A 21,736-nucleotide genomic window follows, 5' to 3' on the forward strand; every position below is an offset into this window, starting at 1 on the left:
GAAATCCGTCTCTGCCTCAGGCGGCCCACGACTGGACACAACGTATCGGCCGACCCGCACCCTCCCAATGCGACCGAACCGGCCTGCCGCCTACCCGAACATGATGACGGGCATGCCGGGGGGTGTGGGCAACCTCATCACTGCGCTGGACCAGCAGGCCTACCGAGCCTACAAGCCCCAGCCACCCATACAGGGGCAGATCCTGCGCCAGCAGCTGCAGGCCAAGCTGGTGAGAGATTTGGCTGTTCTCGCCGAAAGGGCCCGTCAGCCTGCAGCTGTCGCAAACCTGCTGGCTCTCAGCGTTGTGAAAGCTGCTGAAATCTAGGAATTGTGGCACGTGGGATTGGGATTGAGTAGCATGGAAAACTAGTAAAGACCGGAAAGGCAGCTAAACCACCTGCCTGACCAGGGGAAGATCTGTGTCTGAAGTTTCTCTCCCCTCTGTTTCCTTCACCAGAGTCAGGGCATGCTGGGGCAGCAAGTGAGACAGATGCCTCCCAATCCTTCCTACGGGTCCTTGCAGGCCACACAGGTACCTCCACTTCAGGTTTGGGTCTGCTCGTGGGATTAGTTTTTATTTTTTTCCCTCTGCTTTGTGTAATGTGTGTTCTTGTTGCTGAACGTTGAACTAGGGGTATACCTCGTATGGCCCGCACATGGGGATGCAGCAGCACCCCTCCCAGACCGGCGGAATGGTTCCTCCTGCGTACGCTAACCAGCCCTTCCAGGGCTCGCACCCAGCCCCCAACCCTGCCATGGTGGACTCTCTGAGGCAGATGCAGCAGAGGCCGAGCGGATACATCCATCAGCAGGCGCCCGGCTACGTGCATGCCATGCAGAGCACCCCGCGGTGAGCAGAGGGCAGAGGGCCACTCTGACAGGGTTGGAAATCTGGGGGTTGACCTTTAACCCTGAGAGAAGACCAATTCATGATGTGTGAGAAGACGGTGGCGGCTGTTTCTTTTGGAAGCCATTATGCAATAGGTTTCTGATGCATTTGTAACGTTATGAAACAAATTACATCTAGCCAAGTGTTCCAGTCCAGGACAAGAAAAATAGAACCTACAGAGTTTGCATGATTAAATACACAATGCCGTATGAATGTCCAGGCAATTATTTCTGTGGGGGGGAGTTGGAAGGCTAATTCATTGTGATGGTTTTTACCCATGTATGGCTTTTGATTGTCTGCAGGTTTGCCCACCAGCAGGCTTCTATAATACAGGGCCTGAGTCACATGCCTGGCCAGGGTGTGCATCCAAGCATGAGATCAAATCAGATGCTGGCTGAACAGCAACAGCAGGCACAGCAGCAGCAACAGCAGCAGCAGCAGCAGCAACAGCAGCAACAGGCACAGCAACAGCAGCAGCAACAGCAGCAGTACTTGAGACAGCAGCAAGCTCTGAGGGTAGGCATTCATTCCCTTTTTGGGCTCTCTGGACATCAAGCTTGTCTGTTATTACACTGGAGAGCAGGGGCTCACGTCACAGTAATGCTCCTCTGCCTTTATCAAATACCGTTTGATCAGATGTCGTTTTGCATAATATGGTTGTATTCTTAATCCCATCTGTAATATCTTGAACTGTCTTAATCAGTTGTGTGTAGTGCTTGAGGAAGCTGTTTTCTTTAGTGCAAGACGTGTTGGGAGTGGTTCTGATCTCGCGTGGTTTGTGTGGTTCCTCCCCATGTGGATGCAGCAGCAGCAGCAGGTCCAGCAGCAGCAGCAGCAGCAGCAGGTCCAACAGCAGCAAGTCCAGCAGCAGCAGGTCCAGCAGCAGCAGCAGGTGTCTGCTGCCCAGCCGCCGGCGCAGGCCCAGCCACAGGCCTTGGGAATGCAGCCCCTGCCCCCTCAGCAGCCCATGGTAAGGCATGGTGCACCTCCCTGCCTGTACAGTGTGCCAGAATGAGGAATCACAGAGTCAGGCTTATTGGAAGGGCTGCTGTCACTATTACCTTGTTTAAGAGCATGAGCTCATGGGGAATGTTGCAAATGTCCTAAGGTCATTTCACCCTTCTGAATCATTGGGTCACTAGTGGATTACTGATCCAAGGATCTCGTCCAGACTGGCCTTGAAAGGTCTCTGCCTTGCTTGGGTACATGGTTGGGTGGGTAGTTCCATCATCTCACAGGCCTTGGCGTAAAGTCCTCTGTTCTCACTTCTACATGCACTTTCTGCCTTTTCAGTTTAACAGAGATGGCTACACAGAGCTAGACTATTAGTAAGAACAGATCTGGCAGATTCAAGTAACATAGGCTTGAAAGTTTTAAGTTTGAAGAGCCTAGTAAAGTTAATTTTAAGTTACTTTTAAAATCGATAACAATTCACTGCTCATATGCCATTCCCTTAATCTTCCTAATTATTATGGGATTTCACTCAGCTTTAAAATTTTTTGTGGTTATTCCAGCAAGTTCGGGATGGCACAAACATATCACATGCCATGCCATGTTTCTCTGAACACAATGTAATCAAATCAGAACGAATGCCTGTTTAATGATTCATTTGCCTATAGTTAAAAAGCAAGTGAGTGGCTCTACCCAGAGTAAGAGGTGTATGTTCCTTTGCTTGCAGTATCTTGTTTTATGTGGAGAGTGTGCTCTTTCTCGGGCATCTTTCATTGTGCACAGAAATGTGGTCTCAACATGTTTGCTCTGCAGAAATGATATATTTACTTTCTTTATGTGAGCCTGCAAAAACTCAGCCACAGGAAGGTCAAAAGCAGAAACTGCCATGTCACCTTTGTTATGAGGAAAAGTGTGTTTTCCTAGCTTCTTTGTATGCTGTCAGTTTTAGTTCAGTCATGTTACTTCTGTCTGAGCTTATAGCCTGTTAGTTAGCCTGAGTTTGGCCCTGGTCTGTTTCAGTCATTATCCCCCTTCCTGGTGTTCAAAGTAAGGCTTGGGAGCCCTGTCATCCAGAGGAACTGGAAGAATTGATGTTTTTATAACTTATAAAGGTCTGCCAATGACTGGTAGTAAGAATAGCTAGCTTGCATGAACAAATAACGATTAAATGTCAATTAATGCATTATTGATTCTTGGAAGATTAAAATCAATGATTACGCTGCTTGTTGGCTTTGTCCCACATTCTGAGAAGATACTGTCAGCATTCAGCCTCTAATCTTTGTATGTTCAAACATACAGCTTGTCGACATGCAAATGTAACTACAAAGAGTTCTGCAGCTCAACTCAGTTGGAGAAAACGTGTTTGTAAATATTTGCTACGTTTTGAAGTAGATGCATTTCTCCTTTTGAAATCCTCTTAGGATCTGCTGTAAAACCATCTTTTAAAAAGTTTCATGCAAAGATGTTTTTTTTAAGGAAGCCTTGGGGTACTCTTTATTTCCTGTGTATGGCATTTGCTATTCTGTCCTGTACTATAATCTCACTGTAGTCTCATTGCAGTAATTAAAGTTCCTGTTCAGACTGGGGAGACCAATGGCATTTTAATATTAACACTTAGGGCAGAAGCATTGCTTTGGCTGTACGTGACCAGCCTTAGTGTCTTTCTCTCAGTGGTACTAACTCCCAAATAGTCTGATGTTTGTTTGAAACATTTATGTTCTTATGCACACTCCTCCTGACCTTGAAACTGTAGAAACTTCAGACAGCTCCTTAATGAGTTTATCCGGAGCGACGGCTCTCCCAGCCAGCTTGTGTGACGCAGTGTTCCTCTGTATTTCCTCAGTTCCCCCGACAGGGAATGCAGCAGACACAACAGCAGCAGCAGACAGCGGCCCTGGTCAGACAGCTCCAGCAACAGCTCTCAAGTAAGGACCAGCCTGCCCTTCTCCTTTGGCACTGCATGCCATCTTTGCATAGTAGTGATGTAGAATTTTAAATTGGCAATTATTTTTACACGACCCCACCACTCTAGTCTTGAACAACCACCACTACAGTTCTTGTTCCAGCGTTAGCATCCTTTTGTAGGAATGATGCATCTCTCCCTGACGACACAGCAGTTTCTGAGACAGCCCCACATGTCGCAGGAGTCCAGAAGCATTTTGCAGTTAAGCTGGTGGGGTCTGTCTGGATTAGAGGGCTCAAACTGCACCCACATTCACTGGTTGAGCCAGTGCTGTTTTCAGCAATATAAAATAGCAGTGCACGTGCACTTATTAATTGCTAGTACCATTGGGGAAAAAACTGATACATCTGAATTTAATAAATATGATTAATGTTTTCAACAAAATTAATTTTATGCCATAATTCATTCAGTCTTTTTTTCCCCGTTTTACAGATACTCAGCCTCAACAAAATACCAATTCATTCTACTGAACTTGGGTGTAGTTCACTGTGCAGAAAAAATGGATTGCCTCAATGTCTGCACCTCCCCAGCTAAGAGAGGAATGGCAAAGGTATTATCACTGCTGCAGGGTACTTTAGTGCACAACACTCAAACCGTTCCTCTGCCTTAAGCCTGCTACGTCAACCAGCTGCGCTGAGAAAAGGAGAGAATAGGGCTGGAGAAGAGAAGATTATTAATTTCACTGACTTGGGCAACTCCTGCCCCTTTACAATCTTGGAAACACAAAAAAGACAAAAACCATGAATATTGACCGACTCTAGAGACTCCACTTGAAAAATTGTGAAATTCCTTTCCCCAGAGTGGGATCCTGCTGGGAAGAGTGCTCAGTAGAGCTCATGGAGAACTTGGAAGTTATGTAAAAAAAAAAGTACAAGAAATTATAAGAATAATGTAATTTTTTATTTTATTTCAATTTGTACAATTTCTTTCTTGGTTTTGTTTATTTCTCATTAAAAAAATCATGTCAGTTTTTATCAGTCTTTTGACAAGTCTTTTAGTCTAGTGTGCTTGTACATCAGAGTGTCCCTTTAGACTTACCAGAGGGGCAGATACGAGGGAGGAGTGCAGTTGTTTTGATTTTAAAAAGTGTATAAATGTGTATATACAATGTTTTAATCGTGCTTCAACACTCTAATATCAATACTGAGACAAGTTTATCTGAGACTCCTGAAGTCATGTTTTGGAACTGTTTTTACAGTCGACATATAGGCATTTGTTACAGACCTAATGGATTAAAGACCTTCAGGGTTTTCCTGTTTTATAATAAGGACTTTATAACCTGGTATTATTTTTCTGGGGGAAGTGGTAAATCATGAATTGAAAGAAAGGTGGATATTTACACTGGCCCCAGGTTAGAAAGCGCATGCTGAGAAGACACTGGGGTGGTGAATTTTTAGCTTCTTTTTCTTTTTCACAAAATGTGGGAATACGATCTGTGATTTAAGGTTAGGCTTAACACAACTGTGATAAAAATCCTTTTCAGTTTCTTTCTCAAATGGTACAACACACATTGGAATTGATAACATAAACTTGCTTTTTATAATTTGGATAAAACATATATACGATTGAGATTTTCAGTTACTCCCAAGCAACATTTCCAACCTCCTTTGGGTACAGAATTGGATCTATAAAGCCAAATCTAGGATAAAATAAGAACAACAAGACTGTTCTTCATCTTGCTTTCCGAGTATCCCAAATACCACTGACTCACTCGTTGCTTTGAAGCTGTTGATTCAGGTGGAAGTTTGAAGACGTTCTGTAAAGCTAAAAGACCATTCAGTATGATTGATTGAGCACTAATTAAGTTTATGTGTCTATGATGATGCCACATAAAGTGGATTTTCAGTGTTTTGATGTTAGCTGTTTTCAGCCTTTAACTGAATTATAACTTAAAACTGTTCTAGTATCTAGTTTCTTTGACAAACAAAGCCTCTGCAATGAGCACTCCACCTTTAAACTCACCTGTCAGTTATTAATCTAGGTGGTATAATTAAAAATCTTAAAAAGGAAAACAAATCGGGTACAGACAAGTTAAATAAGGCTGCCTGTGCAGCAATCTTCCAGTTCATGGCAACCTGCCTTTTACTGGAGCAGTTTGCTTATATTTAATTTTCTTTACTTGCAGGAGTTTTCCCTGTGTACAAAAGTCACATGTTGGGGTTTGAGGGCTTATTGATATAATACTGATCTCGCTTCCTCAATGGGTTTCAGATTACCTTCCAGATCCAGATACAGCGGCTGCTGTGCCTGTGTAGGTTAGCCAGCAGGATAAAGCCTCCTGGAAAAGTGAATTGCTTTGCTGATATTTTATAGCTTTTAACCTTTGGGCGTTTTTTTCTGTATTAGTTATCTGTGCTTTTGATTTGGCTGCCATGGAGTTTCCCAGGTTCTGTGGTATCACCCTTCAGTGGTATGCCTTTAAATCCCAGCAGTAATTCTTTATAATATCTTTTATTTGAAAATAGGATACTTGCTATCTCATCTTTGTTTCTTTGTTTTCTGAAAATAATAAAGGTTTTCTATTTCAATAAACAGGTAAGAGCTAGGGAAATGTGCACAAAATCAGCGTGACCCCGCATTCAGCCAGTGAAAAGAACAAAGCTGTGTAAGAAAATTGGAAGTTCTGGTTGGTAAAGACCTACACTCTTCATATCATGTTCTCCATTGACAGTGCAGGGAGTGGTATAGAATAAATCTAGGATAGCTAAAGTCTCTCAAAGAGAATTACAGTAAGAAATGAAAGGTGTTTTGACACAGCAGGGTTCTCGGTTCCCTTTGCGTTTGTTCTTATGGTTGCTGTTCCACCCAAGCTCTCATACCTCAGTATTTTTGTTAGCTGCATTATCATAATACTTTTGAGATTTTTTTGTTAACTACCTCTAATTAAAAAGTTTTAGTAGTCAAGGGTAGGAAAAAAAACATTGTTGACTGGAATAAAATCTGCAGGAAAAGAAGTGTGCCAGGAACTGTCTTTGAGACCACTGCTCTCCAGAGTGCCACACAAATCAGCAGCATGGACTGGACCCTGTTGAAATCTCTTGACTGCAGCCAGAAGGTGGCTTTGATGTTGTGCAGCAGACTTGCACAAAGGAAAGCCTCGTCTACACACAGCGTTCTTCAGCACTACTCCTCCTCGTCATGGCTGGATGAAATCCTTGGATTCTCATTCCACCTGAGCCCCTACTTACTTAATTCAATCAATTATGGAATTAATTGGTATTAAATTACCATTTGCTAAGTCTTTTGAAGTTTTTAGGATGCCTCTGAAATTCTACTAAAACTACTAAGGTGAACAAAGTGGGGTGTGTAGCACTGAAGAAAACAGCACTGTTGAATCCAATTCCTCTGAGATGGGTTGAGATTTTTAAAAATATTTTTTGAAAGAATAGCTTGTTATAAACATCCAGCATAAATACTGTTTTCAAATAGTACAAAGCATACAATGTATTTTAATATGTACATACCAGTATTTATATAAATAAACATTGCATCTGTTAAGGGTGGTACAAGCACATAACAGCACTGCTGCCTCACAGCTTGAGGCCCCTGGGTTTGTTTCTTGGCTGGAGCACCATCTGTTTAGAGTTTGCATGCTCTGCTTTACCTCTACAACCCAAAGAGATGCTGGTTGGGCTGGTCAGTATCTCTCACTTGGCCTTGTGTGTGTCTGGAATGGTGGCCCAGTGCACAATGTAGTCCTGTGTGGTGCCCCGTGCTGCCACAGTCATTCACAAAGCACTGTGATCTTTTTCAGAAATAAACAGTTTTCTGATAATGGACAGACAAACAAATGAACCTGTTCATTAAACCAGTTAGTCATTTAGAAGCCATCGAGGTATAGATATAGTTATTTTTTAAATTGCAATATTGTGTTTTCCCCCAGCGCATCTTGGCACCATGCGCCAATATAGCTTTCAAGAAATAAAAGGTTCGCCGAACGTTTGTTGCATGAGTTCTGTTTGCTATTTGTGTTGCCCAAACCCGAGACTTGATGACAGGCTTCATGTATTATACAGAGGGTTTTATATTTTTTGCACTTGTAGGTGGATAAAGTTTCAATCTGAGGGAAAAAAAGGATTGTGTCAGTTGAGTTGAGATAGTTGGGCATCTTTGCAATCACAACTATTCATAGCACCTGAAGGTATGTTGGTTTAAAATCCATCCCCAGAGCATTTCTTGCATTGCATTTGTAAATCCCTGAGTTCATTAACATCGGGTTTTGTATTATAAGGCTGCCTTCAGCTGTCATGTGAATGCCACCTTGCAAGCTGAACCTGCTGCTAGGAACAAGTGTAGTGCGCCCTGGCAGAGTCCAGGAGATGTCTGGTTTGGGTATCCCAGCAGCTACACAGCTGAGCTTGACTGGGAATCCTCTGTTAACTCTTGTGATGGATGGTGGTGAACTGGTTATATGTGGCGGATACACCATCACCACAACAGGGATTGACAAAGCTGCAGAGCCAAATGCATTTGTGGCTTTGCAGACATAGGTGCCTCTGTCAAATGTTGCTGTGTCTTGAAGATGAAGTGTACTGTTTATTAAATATGTTACCCTTCCATTGACCTGAGGCTTGTCCAGAACCACACCATTGGGCAGAGTCCAGGAGATGGTTGGCTGGGGCCAGCCATCAACAGGACAGCGGAGATTCATACTCTGTCCAAATGAAATCTTGAACACTCCTGATATTCCTCGGATCTGGGGCTTTCTTCCCAGCTCTAAAACATACCTCTTTTCAGACTGTCCGGCCATGTTTCTTGCTAAGCAGCGATAAATCCCTGAATCAGCAGGGGCCGGATGCACTATGCGTAGAGTCCCGTTGCCTGGATAGTGGAGGAAGCGTGAAAGTCTTGTGCCAGGAGCCAGAATGGTGCTGTTGGGCAGCGCCCATGTGAGCTCTGGGGCTGGTCTGCCTTGCGCAGGACATTCCATGGTAACGTCGCTGCCATCTGGTTTGAGGATTACCGCCTCGGTGTGAGGCACAGGGAAGCTGGGCCTTTCTGCAGTAGATGCCACGTCGAGCTCTACCTCCAGCCTTGCCTCTCCTAAGTCGCTGCGTGCCAGACAGACAAACTGACCCGCATCCGATTTCCTAAGGCCTCGCAGCTCTAGGCTTCCATTTCTGTGGACTTGAAACCTGCCACCCAGGTAAGGTGTAGGCAGTGTGATGCCATAGGAGGTTGTCCAGCTGACCAGGGGCTCTGGCATGCCATCTGCCTTGCAGTCTAGCATCTTCGTCTGGTAAGACACTGCCGACACCCTTAAATTAGTGCTCCCCTTCCGTCCATTAATCTGGGGTTCTTCGCCCTCGACCTCCAACTTCACGTTTTTGATGTCATCCCCAGCGGTGTTCCTGGCCACGCAAGCGTATGTCCCCCGGTCCCCCATGCCCACCTTCCTGATTACCAGGGTACCGTTTCCCAGGATCTGGTACCTGCCTGAAGAGGCTGTAATGATTTCATTGCGTGGGGACAGCCATATGATAGTGGGGGAAGGTTCCCCAGTGGCTTCGCACTTCATGTGCACAGGCTCACCAGGCTTGCCCCAGAGGGAAGCCTGCTCCTTGGATAAGATCCTGGGAGACTCTGGGACCACCCTGACTCTCACCTTCATCTCGTCCTTCCCCAGCCTATTCTCTGCATAGCATGTGTAATCCCCCTCGTCCCTCATCTCCATCTGCTGGAGCAGGAGGGTCCCGTTGCCAAATATGACATAGCGACGAGATCGGGTCCCGCTGTCATCGGACTGGAGAGCATTGCTGATCATGGTGCCATCCGGCAGGCTCCATGTGACCTCGGGATCTGGAAGCCCTGACGCGACACAGTCCACTTGGAAGTTTTCCCCATAGCCGACTTTCTTGTGGGCAGTGCCCCTGTGCTTGATCTTCGGTGGCTTCATAAGGACCTCCAGTTGGAAGAGCTCGAGGTCGTCCCCATTGGGTCTCCGGTACATGCAGAGGTAATCTCCGCCGTCCTGTTCGGTCAGCAGCTGGATCCGGAGCGTCCCATTAGGGAATGCGGAAACATGTCTGAGGGGGCTGGAATAGACAAAAAAAAAGTGTCCCTCTTAATGAAGAGCTTTTTTTTTTCTACTTACATTGCTACACAAACGCAAGAATTACATGAAATGTAGCTTTATGGAAAACTGGCTAATTTATAAAAATGTTTCCATTTATAAATCCATTCTCAGAAATTTGCTTATTCCTGGCAAAGGTCATGTCAAGCCCAGAGCCTATCCCAAAGGGAAGGAGTGCAAGGTAGACCAATATCAGGATGGGGAGCCTAGACTACACAATTAATATACTGAGAAAAAGAAACATTAGGTCAAAACCCAGCCAAATTTCCCATTAAGGCACTTTATGATGGTATGAAAAGAAAAATCTAATCAATTCTAATCTTTCTATCACAGCAACAGCCTTTCTTTACAACTCCTCTCTTTTTAACTACATAAAATACACATCCTAATAAAACTCCCAGGATGCTCTTTAGAGAATCCATTAGATCATGCTGTCTAGTTATTGGCTTATGTGTAAATTATATGTGGTCAATCAATTACAAATACGACCACAGTCGGTAAGGTACCTGCTTAGCCTGGATAACAGTTTGGTTACAAGACTGCAGTGACCGTAAACTTTATATTAATGTAACCAGGCTGTTGCATTTAAATGACAGCAATTCCTGGCATAATGAATAAAAAGTATCAGTATGAGTGTGAATTCTGGGACATAATCACGGATACAAGTCCCTTGGCTGGTTGACATAATTGACAAAGTTTAACTTTGCCAGCGCTGAACAAAACTTCTGCTGTTATTACAGAAAAGTTTGATGTCAACTTTACTTTTGTCTCCTTCTGAATTATGCAAACCTCAAATGAGGAGGACAGCGTAGGTGTGATTGGATCTGGGAGACTGACCTAGTTTCAGATGTGTCGCCCACAGCTCCAAAGGGCCTGTTGTTAATAGAATAATTGATAGCACTTGATGAGCAGCAGGCTGGGGCTGACCCTGAGGTTGTTTTCAATCACATTATCTGATTAGCAGTAGGAACCGTCACTTCTCCTGAACCTCTTGACCACAGACTGTTTGACCTTCGTCAGGCTCCGTCAGGTCTTTTTTCTGCATTAATTACACTAATTGCCTTTAATTAGGCCTCTCCGAAACTCACTAGTCCATCAAAGTGTCTGCTATAAAGGAGGAAAGACTTTGACAAGAAATGAATCACTCAGAAGCCAAGGCAAGGAAATTAACTGGCATGGATTTTTCTTCTATTAACCCTTTGCTTATTAGTGAAATGTTAATCGGGAAACCACTCTAATTTACTTCCACTTCAGTTTTCTGTTTTTTGTTTTTTAGGTAAAGGATACAGTGTCTTGTATGTCTTGAGTGCTCTATTGTAGGCTGATAGGGACAGCTCTTTTCTTGGGATTTTACAGTTGGTGGACTTTTCTTACCTAGGTTTGCTGAGCTTGACTGTGATTGATTGTTTTACGAGGTAAAACTGCAAAACTGCGTCATCAGCTGTTGATCTCTTCTGTTTCAGCCCCTGTTGGCCAGCAGCTGTGCCGAACACAGGGTGGGAATCTTACCTGTGGCGGTGGTCCACCAGGGTCTTGGCAGGGAGTCTCCAGAGGGCCCCAGACTGTGTGCTGGCAGACTCTGGGCAGTGCAGGTACACTGTGGAGCCGTAGGTGGCTGCCACTTTGTGGTGCTGGGAAGGGCTGTGCCTGAGGCTGGCGGCCTCCTTGACAACCAGTTGCACCACTCTGCTGGTGGTCCCCACAGTGTTGGCGGCCGAGCACTCGTACTTCCCGGCCTCAGCGGGTGAAACGTTCTTCACGTACAGCGTCCCGTTGGGGAAGACAAAGAGCCTGCCTCCCAGGAACTGTGAGGGCTTAATCTGCATGCCCCCTGGGGTTGTCCACTTGAGGCTGGGCTGGGGTTCCCCCCTGGCTGTGCAGTGGACATACACACTGCGCCCTATGGGGAGAACAACATTTTCAGAGGCCCCCTCGTAAATAGAGGGTGGTAATGCCACGACATGGAGGTGGTAGGTTACTGTGTCTGCACCAGCTGCATTGCTGGCGATGCACTTATAGTCTCCTTTACTGGAGAAGTTGGCCACCTGGATCCTTAATGTACCGTTGAGGAGCAGCGTGACTCTAGTGTCAATGAGGCCCACATTCCGCACAAACGTCCTGTCTGGCAGAATCCAGGAGATCTGGGCCTGAGGCTTCCCCGCTGCCATGCAGTCCAGGTTTGCAGAACGTCCCACATACACAGAAACCTCTGCGGATTTCGGGGGCAGAATTCTTGGCGGTTGGGTCAATACTGCAAGGGTAACAACCATCCTGTCTGACCCAAATGAGTTCTGTGCTGTGCAGAGATACTGGCCTCTGTCCTGCAGCTGAACGTTCTTAATTACAAATGTGCCATTCTCTAAAACTTCAAACCTCTGGCCATGCCTTGTGTTGGCTTGAATGGTAGCACCTGTTACAAAAAGAAAAATGAATCAGTACAGCTGTGGAAGTAGTAATTAGTCAGTGTCCCCTTAGCAAGGCCAGCAAGTCAAAGATCAATGGGTTAGATAAAGGCAACACAGAGACCCCCTCTAGGGCATCTCTTCTCCCTGTGTTGCTGCAGGAATCATTAGTAACAGAGAGCAACTCTTGTGCTTAATCCAACCTTCACAGAGTGCATGCAAGTTACATCCTGGTATAATTCAGGTTAACCCTTTGCAGTGCCTTCCTCATTTGAAGGAAGAATAAGTTATCTTAAAAAACTTTAATTAACTTCACATTTGGAAAAAGCCAACTGAAGTGGTAGCCTTTGCATTCTAATTGAATGCTTTGTGAGTCTGTCAGAACATGTACTGGAAGAAATGTGAGGAAAACAGAGGTGAGGGAAACATTAGTCACCAGTTAAAGAAATTCAGTACAATTAACTTCAAGCGCTGGTGAAAAGTACTTTAGAATAACAATGTGAAAATATTGTAATTGAAGTTAAAAACTTCAACAAAAAAAGAAAAGTAAAGGATGAAGATAAATTAACATACTGATGGTGTTTTCGATGATGACTTGCATAACATGCCTCAGGCTGAGCAAAGGCAATGTATTCAATGATATTAGCATAGAAGGTGAGTTACAAGTTTAAGAAAAGCTTAACAATCAAATCTCCAGGGACTGATGGTATTCTGCTAATTGTACTTAAGGAAATAAGAGATGTTATTCACAGCCCATTAGCAAATCTCTCTAGCAGTCACTCATGACAGCAGTAATGACCATTGACTGGAAGATTGTGAAAGTATCACCCAACCGTAAAAAGGGTGACAAAACTAAATCAAGTAATTATAGACCAACATGTCTTACTTTCATTGAAAGCAAGGTTACAGAAACAACATTGAAAACTAGAGGATCTTCTGTATAGCAATAGGATTTTTGTAATTAGTCGACAAGGATTTAGGAAATGTGAATTCTGCTTAACTAAAATGTTACAGAATGAGTAACATCAGTGGTGCATAAAACAGTGTATATTACAGTATTTCAGAAAAAGTTAGATAAAGCTCCTCATGAAAGATTAATTATTAATGTCTGTGTTGGTACATCTCTTTTGTCTTTAAAAAAAGGGAGGCACTAAAAAAGTAAAAAAGAATATCATGATATATACTGTAGTTAAATGGGTATAATTTTAGATTTTATCCTAAAATTGCACTGTGCCTAGACTTAGAATATTGTGCCCTATTTTGGCACCATGTTAGAAAAAGATATTATTGCTCTTGAATTAGTCCAGGGAAGAGCAATCAGGTTTTTTTCCTGAGCTCACAGGAAAAGCCCTGCATTGGGAGGGTCTTATTTTAACCACAAGACAAACAAGTATCAGAAACTTAAGACTCTTTTTATCTTCTCTTCAGCCATAATCCTGAAACTGATACTCTGGCTTCTTTCAGGAAAAGAGGAAATCCTTGGATCATTTAGCTACTGTCCAGCAACAGGCCAGATGAGCTGAATGGTCTCTTCCTCTTTCTCTTTTGTGTTTACTGTATAGTCAGTCATATCAGAAGCACTGTAACAGCTTACATAGCTTTTTATTGCAAAGGGTTTTTGTTTTGTGTGTTTGAAAGATGAAAATAATATTCTTGTCTTGAGAAAGCAATTAAGTCTGCCAGATAGTGTAAATAATATTCATCTGTTAATAAGTGGGTTTTAAATTAAATTTTAACTTCTGAAATTTCATGCAGTATGTCATGAAAGCAAATACCACCAGCTCCTCTACTTTGCTGTTCTGAGTCATACAGTGAACTGAAGAGAACTGGCAGTTGAACTGTCATAGTGAAATGTTTTTCATTCGGGAAGGATTTTTAAAAATATGACATAGTGTTATAACAGTCTGACTGTGCTGCCTACCTGTGGAGACTTTGGTCCAGGACACTGAGGGTTTGGGGTCGCCTGAGGACTCGCAGGGCAAGAACACATCTTCCTCCGCCAGGACAGATAAGCTGACTAAGTTCACAGACGCGATTCTTGGCTTCACCCCGCTGCCCATCAGGTTGGGAAACGGCAGGGCTGTGCTTAATTTCCTAGGAGCCCCATGGTTGTAATGCCACCGGCTGCCAAATAGAACGCTTGCAGTGGAGGAAGGCTTGTTAGTGGGTGACAGCAGGGATGGGGAAGCTGGCGTGATGGGGCTGTGGCTTTTTGATGAGGTGGAAGCCTGATGAGGCCGCGAGGTGAGAGCTGTGACCTTCGGAGGCTTGGTGGCACTTCCCCTCGGTTGTGAAAGAAGGCTGTGGTCAAGGTATGGGTGCCTATACCTGTCCCACAGCCTGGACAGCAGCAGAAAGTCCCTGCTTCTGCTGCCCGAGTTGGTGACTTGTAGCTTGAAGGCTGGGTTAGTGGTTGTGTTCTGCAGAGGGGAGGATGTTGGAGAGACAGAAAGTGTAGGCTTGGCAGTCAGTGCTGTGATTTCAGGACGGTTGGTAACCACAAAACCTCTGCCCCAGGGGTAATGGACGGGCCAGGCTCGGTTAGGGAAGGGATAGTATTGCCATGGGCCATGAACTGGAGGCTTTCCTGGTGCCAGGTCACGGACTGGCCCAGAGAAGGTGGTGGTGGAAGGCCAGTGTGTAGGTGGTGCTTGAAACCTTTTCTGACTGTGTGGCTGAGGAAGCCAGGGGGTCTTGTCTTTGACCTTTGAAAAGCTCTCAGTTTGTCCCCTGAAGGAATTCCCTTTCCTTCTGATCGTCTGTGACAAGTCTTTGTGTGTGTTAGGTGGCTGGTTGAAGAATAGTCCTCTATTGTCACCCTTCTCATATGGCCCACTTGGACTCCTGGAATTTGAGTCTATGGTTTGCATCAGTGCCTTTTCAGGGGTGATTAATGACGACTGGGTTATTGGAAAAAATGCATTCCACTTTGAAAGGCTGGGTTTGGCCAAATGTTTTGCTTCTGTAGAGACTGTAGAGACCAAGGGGGATGAAGGACTGTGGGACAGGAGGTGGTTGATCTTTGGTTTACTGAAAAGACTGTCAGTATGTGTAGTAGGTATAGTCTGCAGCACTTTAAAACTTGGTGGGACTGTAGCCCTCCACTGCACGGTAGTCAGGGAATGTACACTCTCACTTATGCTTGACTGTGGAACAGTTCTTTCAGCTGTTTCAAACATTAATCTCTGTAAATTATGATTCTCAGAAGTCCAAGGTGTATTTTGTATATTAGGTTGGATACTTGTAAATTTGTGACCTAAAATGATTGTGGAGCTACTTATCTGTTCTGTAGATGTAGACATTGCTGGACTTGTTGTGAAAGCTGGTGTCACGTTATAAGGTGATCCACTGTGTTCTGCAGCAGAGAGATATTTCTTGTACTCTACAGAGGATGGCATGGTCTTCATGGTTACAGGTAGTGGCTGGGTGGTTGTAACCATAGTGTAGTCCTTGTTAATACTGTAATGTTGTACTGATGGGTTTGAATCAGTTGAATTTTCATTTTTGTCTGTGCTTCGAGTTGAGTTACTATATCTTGAAGTAGAGTGGTCTCCCTTTTGATTTGTTGAAGTATAGTCCATGTTGCCTGGTCTAAAGTTTAGTCTTGTAAAAGAAGGGAAAGAAGGATTTTGGGACGAACCATTCGGGCGAATTCTATGCTGTGGTCTCCTGCGTCTGTAAAGGGGTGTACGCCCATGTGTTTCATCGGCTGTGGTCTTCTCAACTGCCTGGACTCTTGGCTTTGGTTCGGTAGGCTGTGCCACCTCTTGAGGATTAGGTTTTGCCAAGGAGTTTTTATCTGGATTTTTTGTAATGGATTCGGATACTACTAAAAGTGTTATAGGAATACTTGATTTTTCTCTCTCAACATAAACATGTATAGGAGAATCCTGTGTTGGCTGTATTGGTTGTGTTGGTGTTGTTTGCAAGAGTTCCAGTTTGTTTTTTGCAGATTCTAATGTCTTTTCTGTATTCACTGATGGTACAGAAGTTGCCAACAGCCATGAACCATCGTCTCCTTCGGGAGTGGTTGTTGTTGTAGTGTCAGGGATTTTCCTATGAGCTTTAGCAAGTATCTGAGCCCAGCGTTTTGGATCCAGTTCCTTCACAGACAAGTTATTTCTCCTCTTACCCTCCCACACCTTCTTTGCCTTGCTGTTTCGGTTGGAATTTCCCCTAGAGCTTGCATGCTGTAAATAGGTCTTGTTCTGTACCCTAATAGGATCTGGCCTACTAATCTCAACCTCTAGACCACCTGATCCTTCCTCTTCCTCTACCTGTGTTGCCTGGTACCTCTTGTAAGAAATGCCACCTGTTGACTCTTTTCCAGTACCTCCAAGTCTAGGTGGAACTAAACCCACTTTCTCTTTGATTAAAACAAGATGTGAAAGCATGTCTGCTCCATAGAGGTTTGCGGCCAAACAGCTGTATTCTCCAGCATCCTCTTGTGATACCTTTGTAATAACCAGGCTGCCGTTGGTGGACATGTAAACCCTCCCACTTGGAGGAGATGGGAGCAGGATGTTACTTGTGGGCAGGTACCAGGCGACCCTGCTAGGAGGGACGGAAGAGACAGAGCAAGGAAGTGTGAGTGAGTGTCCACTGTGCACTGACACCTGCTGCCCATTTAGACTCTCTGGACTGAGCAGCTGCTCCCTCACTATTAGCCTGAAGGACACCAAATCCACTTCGTCCTCAGTCCGTACAAGGCAGTGGTAAAGCCCAGAGTCAGAAACTACCGTGGGGCTTATAATTAGTTTGCCTTTATCTGAGGCCACCAGCCTAGTATGAGAACTGTTTGCTGTTGATAAATCTGGGAGCATCCACTCAAAGGTGGCTTCTCCAGAACTCTCTGCTTTACACACCAGAGTGGCTTTGGATCCCTCCAAAACTGTCTGCACCCTGCCCACGTGCCCCCTGTGTATCAGCACCCAGGTCCTGTGCGGCCCCCGGCCAGCAATGTGGTCAGAGATGAAGGTGGAGTAGTTGAGTACAAGTTTCTTGGTGGTAGTCTTGTGTCTGTTGAGTTGCAGAGTTACCCTGGGCTGTAGCAGCCATCCTGGCTCAGCAAGCAAATGTCCCTTGAGTTCTGTGAAGTATGGTGAATCCTCATTAGAAACCTGAGAGTATTGAAAAGCAGTTCTGGAAGTGTTCTTTTGCTCAAGGCCTCTCTCCAGGATTGCTGGGCTCTCGTAGTAATAGGCGATAAGTCTCCAGAGTTTCTGGAGCTCATCCTTTTCAATCTCGCATTCCAATAAGGTTATCAGAGTCACATTGACCGCCACCTGCCCTGGCACACTCAGATTCTCCCAGACAAGAGATGTGCCTTCACTTGGATGTTTCACAACACAGCCAACATGCCCCACATTCTCCTGGTTGTCAGACAGCATGAAAGTGAGCTGTCCAAGGGCTGGGTCAAAGTCCTGGACCACAGGGGACTCAGGCTCTGGGTCCTCCCAGCTGAAACTTTCCTTTAGCTTCATTGGTGACTGGAGTGCTGGTCTGTCACATGAGAGCTCTTCAGGAGAAAGCAGGAAGACTTGTGAGCTGTTCAGGTGGTGAGGTGTGGAGCAGAGAGAGCAGAGTTCACTGCCTCCCGAGTCCCGTTCTTTCTTGCATTTAATCACCCCTGAGCAGAAACAAGTAAGAAAGCATAAGTGTTTTAGATTTTAACCCTGGAGGTTGTGTCATTTTGTTGGATTAGTTTTACAAGGCTGCACCCAAAACAAGTGATCTTGTTTTCTTATTTCATTTTCATTGAAAATCACTGATGCTTAGGTTTAGAAATGCATAGTACACCAAAAAAGGGCAGATGGCTACATGAGACACTTAGCTAGATATTATGCACTTCATTAGTAATTGCATACATTATGGAAATGTGTTTCTGATTTGTAGTCTGAAACTGAGAGTACATGAAATGAACTGGCAATGCTGCTTTGAGGGCATTAGATGGCATTATATCTGTATCTTAATAAAAGCCATTTGTTACCGGAAAATAATTAAAAAATAGAAAAGCAAACCTTAATTTAAATATAACTTGACTACATTCAGCAATTACACAAATGTAGAAAACCAACACTAATACGAATTGTAGAGTGAGTGCTTTAATTATTAGTATCTTCACGGAATACAAAAACTAGAGTTTCTAGGTTTCTATCAGACTCCTTGTTAAAGATCATTAAGAATCATTGGCTCGTGATTTTTTTATTGCCATCAATTAGACCTCCTTTAAATAAAAAAAAAACATTTTAAGGATAACAAAACAATATTTTCTGTTGGTAAATTTGAAAAATATTTTCTATGCACATCTCTATATTTCGATTTTTCGTTCTGATCATGCTTTAGATTTTCTCACTTTCACTGTGTTTTGCATTTACCCAAATCCTGAATGATGGTGAGGGCCCAGGGAGTAAGGCGAGGCTAAGACAGGAGGTTACGATTCCCGCAGGCTCCAGTGCGATTGTGTTCTTTGGCTGTGTCACAGGTGTGAAAAACGAATGTGTCCGTATCTCGTCTACAGAGATACAGAGGCCCTACCTTCTCTCTTCTTGTTCCACTCTAACAACCAGCGCATCTGGCAGTCACATGTCCAGGGGTTGCCATGGAGATAGAGCACCTCCAGTTTGTCCAGGTGCTGCAGAGTCCCAGGCAGGAGGGACTCAAGGCTGTTGTTTGAGAGGTAAAGGTGACGGAGGCTGGAACTCCAGAAACTCCCCAGGAAGGAGAGGGTCATGAAAGTGTGAGGGTGAACGTCCCTGAGCTGGTTCCCCTCCAGCTGCAGCAGCTTGAGTGCTGTCAGACCACTGAAGCTGAAAGGCTCGATGAACGCGATGGCGTTGTGGTCCAGGTAGAGGCGGATGAGGCCGGACAGCCCTTGGAACATGCCGGGGCTGAGCCTTTTCAGTTTATTGTAGCTCAGCTTCAGGATCTGTCAACAAAGTACACAGATGTTACAAACAGCTGGACATTACATGAAGGAAAAAATAACCAGAAGCTAATCGTCCCTTTTTATTAAAGTGAGAATTGTACTGAATGTTTACATTGTACTGAGCTGGATCCAGAATTAAAACCACACACAACATACAATGCATCGTCTTCATGGCCTATGTTGGAGAAATATCTGTCTCAGAAGTTAAAACCTTTTTATTTCAGGTGCATGGGAGCAAAACACACAGAGATGCTCCTGCCAGCCTGATTACCACTTCATGCTGCCATCCGCAGGGCACATGTATCTACTGAAGGACAGGTGGGCACTCTGGGACACAGTGAAAAACGCGCTGCGATTTGAAAACAAGGCAAACTAAAGCTAAGCCAATTCGAGTCTGCCTAGCCCTAGCATTGCTCCGACTGTACCAGTCTGGCATACTGGCAATCTGATCTCCGAGCTCCAGAGCTGAAACCGTTAAATGCACTAAATATTTGCAACTACTTTTACAGCTTTCTCACATTACAGCACAGTGACCTTAGCTTTTCTGTGTGGATTATGCTTGGACGATGTCTTCATTTATTCAAGTGAGCAGAAACCAACATCGCAAATTAAATACCTGAAAGGGATAAAAGTGACAGAATGCTTTGGATATCAAAAGCCAAGGTTGCCCACTCTTGTTCTAAATTGAAGCAGCAATATCAGAGACTTCAAGGATAAATTAACCTCCCTTTCTTGTGAGCGCATGTGTGTTTCAGATAAAGATGAACACATTTAATTACAGCCCTCCCACACATATTCTGCTCCTGAGGCTGTGTACCTGCAGGGAATGGAGATCACTGAAGGCCCCTGGAGACACGGAGTCAATGCTGTTTCCATGAAGCATCAGCAACTCCAGGCGACTAAGGGCTGTGAACTCCAAGACGCCCACAACCTGGATATTGTTATAGCTGGAGAGAGATGTGGAGGAGATTTGGAAACTTTTTTATGTTCAAATCTGCACAAAAAAGGAATACAGGCTAATACTTGTTGATATGCATAATCCCTACTGCATTATAATTAAAATTGGTCCGTATATTTTAATTGAAGAAGTGTATATTGGAATGCAAATCAGCTTTTTACAGTAAAACAAATTGCTTTTAAATTTTAACAAAACATGCAGTTTTATTTCTAATTGTTATTTTTTTAATTATTGTAATACCTGAAGGACAGGAAAATTACAATTTAAATAGAAAGGGAGTTTACTCCAAAGCGATGTGAGCACCACACTTCTTGATGCTGAAACTGGTGTGGGTGCCAGCTGGGCGACACAGCAGCCTGGCTGCACGGCCGATCAGGACAAGGAGGGAGAAATTACTGCACCAGCTGAATTAAGGGGGAACTTTAACTTAAGGTGGCCAGACTGTGCAAAATCAGAGCAGAACACCCTGGCTCTTAGGAGTCATACGAATTCAAGCTACTGCTGCTGCTTTTCTAAGCTATTTCTGTGTCCAATTACAATATAGACAGCTTTACTTGTACAGGGTGTTCATGTTTCGAGTCTGCACAAAGAGGGCCTGTCAGTCAGAGGTGCACGAAGCTTTGTGCCAGAAGAGACAAGACATGGCAAAGTGCTGCCATCTGTGGAAAGGAATGTGAATTCTCATTGCACCGCCGGGGGCTCGCAGAGGCAGGACGCACTGCTTTGGATTAACTGGTAAAAGAAAACAGCCTGTGTAAATTTAGAATTTTATGTCTGTTCTCGTGGAAACAAGTTGAATGGCACTGCAATTTGAATATCATTCAAGGTGGCTGCAGCTCTCAGCTGTGACGTGAACACAGGGGCAAGCAGGGTCAATGATGTCCTTCAGGACTGCTGTGGGGGAGAGGAACGGGAGGCTCACCCCAGGTTGACGCGCTCGGAGTCGTGCGGGAGGCCGGCCGGCGGGGAGGCCAGGTGGCGGAAGGTGCAGTGCACCTCCCTGGACCCTGGACAGCTGCAGGGCTGGGGGCAGGCCTGCAGGACGAGGGGCAGCGCCAGCAGCAGGCCCAGGGCAGCTCCGGCATGGAGGGGGTGGGTTCCCAGGGGAGACATGACTCTTCCTCACTCCATCATGTCCCCTGCTGAAGTGAGGCCGAGGCCTGGTGAGGGTTCGCAGCCTTATCGTTGAAGCTGAAGGCTATTGCTAGTCTAAGGACCTCTTCACACCCCTGCTCTCACTGCAAAGGCAATGCCAACTGCTCCTTACAAACCCTGTTTTTATAATATGAAATGTAATTAAAACTCTCCAATGCAGTGGGTTTCCTTGCTCGTGTGGAGCCTGCGATGATTCACCCAGGCTGGCAAACTCCCACACAGATGTTATTAGGTTTGCTGGTGGGAGTGTGTAGAGATGTACAGGCATGACTTTGTTAAGAAATATCCAGACAATGTGCATCAGTAATTGAAAAAAGCAAAACAGAACAGTATCATTTAGCACTAATCGCCACATAGAGACACTATTAAAAGAAACAGGCTTGCTCTCTTCTCGAAAAGGTCAGTCATGAACACGAC

General features: G+C 44.6%; 2 protein-coding genes across 5 annotated transcripts in view; one reads left to right on the forward strand and one right to left on the reverse strand.

The window, feature by feature from the left end:
* med12 (mediator complex subunit 12) overlaps positions 1–4,774 on the forward strand; it is a 35,282-nt gene extending 30,508 nt beyond the window's left edge. The window contains exons 38-44 of one of the 4 annotated variants that reach the window (XM_088924949.1): positions 21–229; positions 458–547; positions 633–850; positions 1,192–1,405; positions 1,695–1,859; positions 3,684–3,765; positions 4,236–4,774. In XM_088924949.1, the coding sequence (XP_088781075.1) occupies positions 21–229; positions 458–547; positions 633–850; positions 1,192–1,405; positions 1,695–1,859; positions 3,684–3,765; positions 4,236–4,273 (1,016 nt within the window). In that variant the 3' untranslated portion in view covers positions 4,274–4,774. The remainder of the gene's footprint in view (positions 1–20; positions 230–457; positions 548–632; positions 851–1,191; positions 1,406–1,694; positions 1,860–3,683; positions 3,766–4,235) is intronic. The other 3 variants (XM_088924950.1, XM_088924951.1, XM_088924953.1) reach the window with 3 other exon arrangements.
* A 2,969-nt stretch (positions 4,775–7,743) lies between these two features.
* On the reverse strand, positions 7,744–21,277 carry LOC148828901 (matrix-remodeling-associated protein 5). The gene is made up of 6 exons (XM_088925507.1): positions 21,087–21,277; positions 20,024–20,153; positions 18,816–19,206; positions 14,200–17,907; positions 11,386–12,286; positions 7,744–9,838 (listed from the first exon to the last, which is right to left on the reverse strand). Exons 1-6 carry the CDS (start codon positions 21,275–21,277, stop codon positions 7,930–7,932), a joined length of 7,230 nt encoding a protein of 2,409 aa, XP_088781633.1. The 3' UTR covers positions 7,744–7,929.
* Between the last annotated feature and the right edge of the window lie 459 nt (positions 21,278–21,736).

This window comes from Atractosteus spatula, chromosome 9 (genome assembly GCF_055471065.1).
Source record: "Atractosteus spatula isolate fAtrSpa1 chromosome 9, fAtrSpa1.hap1, whole genome shotgun sequence".
In the NCBI taxonomy this organism is placed as follows: Eukaryota; Metazoa; Chordata; class Actinopteri; order Semionotiformes; family Lepisosteidae; genus Atractosteus; species Atractosteus spatula.